We start from the raw sequence: 7,011 nt of genomic DNA on the forward strand, positions 1-7,011 counted from the left end.
GGACCCAACTCTTTAAGTGCCTCGGGTCAAAATTGAGTCATAGCTCAAGTTTTCATCCGCAATCTGATGGCCAGACGGAGCGATTCAATGGCATGCTAGAGGAATATCTCCGGCACTTTGTGACCGGATCGCAGAAGAATTGGGTGAAGCTTCTGGATGCTGCTCAACTGTGTTTTAATTCACAAAAGAGCTCAAGTACCAACAAAAGCGCTTTTGAAATTGTTACCGGACAGCAACCGCTACTCCCACACACAGTGAACGCACCAAACATGTCAAAATCTCCTCGGGCTGCCAGCTTCTCAAAAGAATGGAAGCAAAATTTGGAGATAGTGCGGAGCTATCTTGTCAAAGCCCAAAAGCGGATGAAGAGGCATGCTGATCAGAATCGCCGCTTTGTGGAATACCAGGTGGGAGACAAAGTGATGGTCAAAATCCCAAAGCGGTACTTGTTTGCAGGGGTCCATGACCCTCGCCTATTGCAAAAATATATTGGACCCTTGTCCATTGAAAGGCGCATTGGGAAAGTTGCATACCGGGTGGATACCCCAGCTTGGTGGAAAATCCATCCTGTTTTCCATGTCAGTCTCCTGAAACCTTTTCGGGAAGATGTGGAGGATCCTTCACGAAGCCAACTCACAATACCAAGTATTCGAGGCCCCAATTCAACCGGAAAAAGGCGTGCTGAAGCTATTCTTGATGATCGAGTGATTCACGCCTCAAGAAAAGATCACCAGGAGTTCTTGGTGAAATGGCAGGGATATGATGCAGAGGAGAATACTTGGGAGAGGGGAACAAACCTCAAAGCCTACAAGAGCCTGATTGATGATTACCTTGCAAGGAAGGCGCCGAGGACGTCGCCAACTCAGGTGGGGGAGAATGTCATGGGCGGCTTTCCAGCCATGCCCCATGATCCCTTGGACGCGCCCCGTGGCGTCCTGGCCAGCCTCCCAACGCCCGTCGCCACGGTCGGCCCCGTGGTCTCGGCAGCTCCAAGTGACAAGCGCGCATGTGCCTCTGTCGCCCCACCGATAGCCATCGCCAGCGCCCAGCCACAGGCAAAAGCCGACAGCGCCGCGCGCGCAGACAATGCCGCGCGCGCAGACCCTGATGCTAAAGACAAAGTTGCTGCCAACGGACTTGCTGCTGCTTTGTAGAAGACTAAGTCCTTTTCATTGTAAATATAGAGTAGTTTTGCTGCATTTTCTTTAAGTGTGATTTTTCAGCTTTCATAGGTCTAGTCATGTAACTTTGGTTTATTTTTTTTAAGCATTATTAAGGGGGACCAAGCAATCAAAACTTTCAAGCAAGCAAACAATTCTCTGTACTGGTGTCTCTCCCCCCCGACACCGTCTTGTTTTCTGTAATAGCTTTCATTCAATGCAATCAAGCTTTCTTTCATTCTCAATTCTCTTTTCTGCTCTCTTTCAATTGCTCATGACATTGGTTTTCCCGTACGGCACTGACAATCTAGTCTAGCGTACGGAGGGGACCTCAGTTGGCGGACAGCAACCGTACTGACATCGGTTGCCTAGCCTTACGTCGCCCTTCCAAGGAACTTCAGGAAGGCACCGCGTAACAGTACTCTCGCGAACGCGAAGAGCAAACTGGGCTGGCTGAATTTTCCTTCTTTACGAACGTGAAGATTGGGTCGCGAATGCTAAAGGATTGATAAATAATTGTTTATCATCAAAAAATACATTTGACGTAGGGTGGAAAAAAACTAAATTAAAAATTCCGACCGACATCGGTCGGTATTCTATAATTCTTTTAATTAATCATTGTTTTTGTAGATAATATGCAAGTCTAACCAATCTTTGGTCAAAGATTGACCATATTCCGACCGAAAGCGGTCAGAAATTTAAATTGTTTTTTGTGGGACCACATAAGCCGACCGATATCGGTTGGTATTCTTATTTACAATTTTTTATTTGATTTTTTCGACCATTTTACTTTATTTCAGACCGATTTTGGTCGGTATTTCTTTCCGACCAGTGGCGGAGTCAAAATTTTCATTAAGGGGTGTCAAAATATATAAAAGTAAACATAGTAAGAAATTAAGGGGAGTCAATACATAGTATATATACATATAATTTATTTTTTTACCTAGCTACATAGTGTATTTTTTCCGCGAAGGGGTGTTATTCCTATAAGGTGGCTCCGCCACTGTTTCCGACCAATGTCGGTCGGAATTCCTTATACGGAATTTGGCAGTTTTCTAGTAGTAGTGGTGTGCACATGTAGATAAGTGTTGTGCCCTCCCAAGAAGCTGAGAATTATAGTTCAAAACTCCATTACACAATTCTACTAGCTATCTGTTTTCAACAATTCGAATCAACTAGGACAACAAACATCAATCATATATATCTATATGTCTTCAAAAAACTAAGCTTAGGGAGAGAGGGAGGGGACTGAGAGAGATAGAGTAGAAGATTACCTGAGTGCCGTGGAGTTTGAGAATGGCCGAAAAAAGGTGCCAGCAGGGGCGGAGCTACAGTAGTGGGTGGGGGTTCGGGCGAATCAGTGACTTTTTTCGAAACCCTGTATTTGTATTGAAATATTTATTAAATCTATATAAATATATACTGACGAACCCAGTAACAAAAGGGGTCTTGGTTCAACAGCAAAGGATGTGGGTTCGCCAGGGGTTCAATTCCCGCTGAAAGCAATATTTTATTTTAAAATTTAGAACTCACACTCTACCGATCCTAGCCCCGCCTCTGGGTGCCAGGCTGATGAAGATCACAGGGGAATACCGAGGGAGTGGGAGAGTGAGGGAGCTGCGTGAAGGGAATTATTAGAAAAATAAGTGGGGAAGTTTGAGTTTTAAGTCTTTTAGTCCAATGCACCAAAAATGGGCACACCCCTTTAGAAGGTAGACAAGCACCATCTAGAGGTATCTTATTTCTTCCAAAGTGTAAAACCTTTTTCTGACTAAAAAGTAGCTATAAATTTAAAAGCAACTATTGATAGGAGTAATCTTTTACTTGCTACTTCATTGTTGGACTTTTAGCAGATTTAATGAACTTAGCGGTGAGATATATAATACCTTCCTCCTTTTCTGATATGTATTTTAATTTATTGACATGTGGTAGTTCCTTTCAAATTGTTTTGTGTTATTGTATGTTGTTGCAAGTTTGTTAATCAAGAAGAAAAAATATTATCATTTGAAAGGAATAAGGGGTTTCTGTAGCAAAAGGTAGCAGAATTTTACATCTAACACATTACAATCTAGTTTTCACTACTAATTCATACGTTAGATATGCTTTAAACTGCTACATGGTTCTATTTTGGAGTCTTATTTTAAAAAGCCTATCACTATCTCTATCTGTATCTCTACCTATATACAACAATAACAACCTAGTATAATCCGACTAGTAGGGTCTGGGGAGGGTAGTTTGTACGCAGACCTTACCCCTACCCTAGGGTAGAGAGTTGTTTCCGATAGATTTTCGGTTCCCTCCCTCCAAGAACTCACCACCTTGCTCTTGGGGTGAATCGAACTCACAACCTCTTGGTTGGAAGTGGAGGGTGCTCACCACTAGAGCAACTCACTCTTGCCTTACCTCTACCTATATAAGTGATATAAAACCGACATCATCATTATCCTCAATCCTCTCCCGTCTGGAGTTCTTGAGGAGCGGTGAAGCATCACGTTCAGTTTCATTTTTCTTCTCTCCAGATACCAGCGTATTATTACATTGGAGCAGGATTTGCAGAACTTGCTTCATGGTCGGCCTTGATGAAGGAAATGTGCTAGTGCAGAAGATTCCGAGCTTAAACACGTTGCACATTTCATCCAAGTATTGTGGCTCCTTTATCGTCTCGTCTAACACATTGACTATGGGATATCCTTGTTGGATACGACGCCACGCCCAGTCCGCAAGGCACGAGTCCTCGTCTCCATAATTGGCTTCTTTCCCAGTTACCAGTTCCAAAAGGATGACTCCAAAGCTATAAACATCAATCTTCTCATTCACCTTAGTTGTACGCGCATACTCTGAAAAAGCAATATGGAAATAAAAACATATTCTAGACCAACTATATCGGAACTTGTAATATTGTAAGATAGTTGTACTTAATTACCTGGAGCGATGTATCCAAAAGAGCCAGCCACTGCTGTCACTGTATTATCTCCAGGCTTGGCCAGTATTCTGGCGAGGCCAAAATCTGCAATTTTTGCATTGAAACAAGAATCCAAAAGGACATTGCTTGATTTCACATCGCGATGAATAATAGGTGGCGAGCAGTCGTGGTGCATGTAGCACAAGCCTCGAGCAGCTCCAATTGCAATTTGCAGCCTCTTAGGCCATTCCAATACTAAATCAGAAACATTGCTTAACCTCTTATTCTGCTGAAGCCATATATCCAAGCTCCTACTCTCCATGTATTCATAGACAAGAAGCTTTGACTCTTCACTGGATATACAGCACAATAGTTTCACTATATTGGAGTGTCGAACTGTGCCTAATATTTGAACTTCCGCTAGAAACTCTTTCTCAAGCTTGTGATCCAATTTCTGGTTATTCCAAATCTTCTTGACAGCAACATAGTTTCCTGAACGGTTTAATGGCACGAGGTAGACTTGTCCTGATCCTCCACTCCCGATTGTGTTCTTCTCAGTAAGATTTGGTACAATATCTGCCTCTGTGAAGTCTAACTTGTGAAATGAGGTGAGCTTCCATGTCAAAACCAATTCTTGCTTTCGTTTCCTATAGCTTCTCAACACGAACAAACTATATAGAGCAGCCACCAGTGTTGCTACTCCACCTACACTTGCAAGAGCAGCAAGAAGTTTGACGGGGAGCTTATCGGACTTCCCCGTTTTCCCCTTGCAAAAGCCAAGTCCTACTGATGGATCACTTGCACAAAGACCAGGGTTACTTAAGAAGCTCCGATCAAAAGCTGCATTCTCTAACTCAACCGGTATTCTACCAGTTAGGCGATTGGAAGAAAGGTTGAGTGAGGATAGCTTCAAGTTACCTATCTCAGGTGGAATTTCACCTGATAACAGGTTACTTGACAAGTCCAAGTCAATAAGGTTTGGTAAAAGGCCAAGTGCAGCTGGTATTTGTCCTGAAATCTGATTTCTGCTGGTTTTTAAAGTAGTAAGAGAATTCCAAGAGACTATCTTCGACGGAAAACTCCCGGATAGTTTATTACCATCCAGCAAAAGTTCTGTTAACTTTGGAAGAACAGTCAATTCTTCAGGAATTTTACCAGTAAAGAGATTATTGCTTGCTCTGAATACCCTTAAATTGTACCAAGTACCCATTTCAGCTGGTAATCCACCTGAAAACTGGTTGTTCCTGATATCAACCTGAGATAAATTTGATGCCACTCTTTCTGGAAGTTGACCAGTTAACAAGTTATCATTTAACAAGAAAGTTGACAAATTCTTTGCTGTCCACAAACCATCAGGAATCTTACCAGTAAGCCTGTTTTTTTCAACTCGAACGGCCCTCAAACTATTACAGTTTCCAAGAGATTCTGGTAGTTCACCGGTAAGATTGTTATTAAAAGCAAGCATCACAAGCAATACCTTGTTATAACATAGAGCCTCTGGTAATTTTCCAGTAAAATGATTTTGGGAAACCTGGAAATCTCTGAGCATAGAAGACCGACCGAAATCCGGTGGAATTTCACCAGATAAACTGTTCCCAAAAAGCTTAACATCTACCAATACTGGCAATTTGCCTATGCCTATTGGTAAATTCCCTGATAATTGGTTCATAAACAGAGATAACCCTGTCATTTTGGTCAGCTCTCCAAAATTTTCTGGTATCTTCCCTGTTAAGCTGTTGTTAGACAAATCAAGAACCTCCAAATTGAAGGACTCAATAATCTGAGGAATCTCTCCTGACAATCTATTGGTGTAGAGATAAACTATGGTCAAATTCTTTGTCTGAAACAAACTGTTAGGGATGTTACCACTCAATCCATTTACCGATAAGTCCAAGACTTCCAAAGCTGACATGTTGCCAATGCTTTCTGGGATTTCTCCTATCAAATTTATTTCACTCATCCAGATATATTTGAGTTTCTTCAACTTGGTAAAACTTGATGGTATTTCTTGAGGTGCAAACTTATTGAGATTCAGAATCAGAGATTCAAGATTCGTCAAGTCGCCAATTTCAGCCGGGAAAGAGCCATGGAAAGCGTTTGAAGCAAACTGAAGTTCTTTGAGCTGTTTTAGACCTCCAATTGCTGGAGGAATGTCACCAGTAAAGAAATTTGCTGTTATGTTGAAGTACTGAAGCTTAGGCGAAAGCCGGTTGATGTCATTAGGAAGGCTGCTGTTCATGAAGTTAAAAGAAAGGTCTAAGTATTCAAGATTGGTACAGTTGTAAAGAAGAGTAGGGAAAGGACCAGGGATGAGGTTGTAGTTAACATCAAGAAAGGTGAGGTTTTTGAGGTCACAAATAAATGGTGGGATTGGTTTGGAAATGTTGAGATTAACGAGACGAATGGCGCTGACTGAATTATCATGTGTGCAGCTGATCTCCGGCCAAGTGCACTGGTCTGATGATGAAGTCCAGTGGTTGAGGAAGAAAGGAGAAGTGGTGGACAATTGTTGTTTTAGTTGAAGTAAAATGGTTTTTTCTTGATTGGAGCTAGGCTGGGAATTTACATGAACGGTGAAAAAGACAAAAGTGAAAATGCAGAGAAGGATTTGGTGAGCTGGGATTATTTTAGTTTTGGACATCTTTGTGAGGAAGATAGTTTTCTATGGGTGATGATTGAAGGAGTGTTGAAAATGAACCATGTTGTGGGCTTGGTAATGGCATCCCTCATCCCTGCTAACTTATAAACTATGGACAGTAATAGTATCATAATACTATTCAAATTCTGCTTTTTTTTTTTTTTTTTTTTTTTGTAATCAGTTTCCCTTGGCTCATTGTTAGCCTTCTTAATCAATCATTAAAGCAATTCTCAGTATTTGCTTATTTTTGTATTTCTATCTAGAAGAGAGGTTTGTTCTAAGTGGAATAATTAGCTAGAAGACTAATCCTC

The 7,011-nt window shown here is 41.6% G+C and overlaps 1 protein-coding gene across 1 annotated transcript; it reads right to left on the reverse strand.

The window, feature by feature from the left end:
* Window positions 1–3,181: 3,181 nt before the first annotated feature.
* LOC107818112 (uncharacterized) lies at window positions 3,182–6,805 on the reverse strand. Its single transcript, XM_075245965.1, has 2 exons — window positions 4,084–6,805; window positions 3,182–3,997 (listed from the first exon to the last, which is right to left on the reverse strand). The coding sequence occupies exons 1-2, from the start codon at window positions 6,701–6,703 to the stop codon at window positions 3,570–3,572; spliced, it is 3,048 nt and encodes a 1,015-aa protein (XP_075102066.1). The 5' UTR covers window positions 6,704–6,805; the 3' UTR covers window positions 3,182–3,569.
* Between the last annotated feature and the right edge of the window lie 206 nt (window positions 6,806–7,011).

The sequence above is a fragment of the Nicotiana tabacum genome, chromosome 23 (assembly GCF_000715075.1).
Source record: "Nicotiana tabacum cultivar K326 chromosome 23, ASM71507v2, whole genome shotgun sequence".
Lineage (NCBI taxonomy): Eukaryota > Viridiplantae > Streptophyta > Magnoliopsida > Solanales > Solanaceae > Nicotiana > Nicotiana tabacum.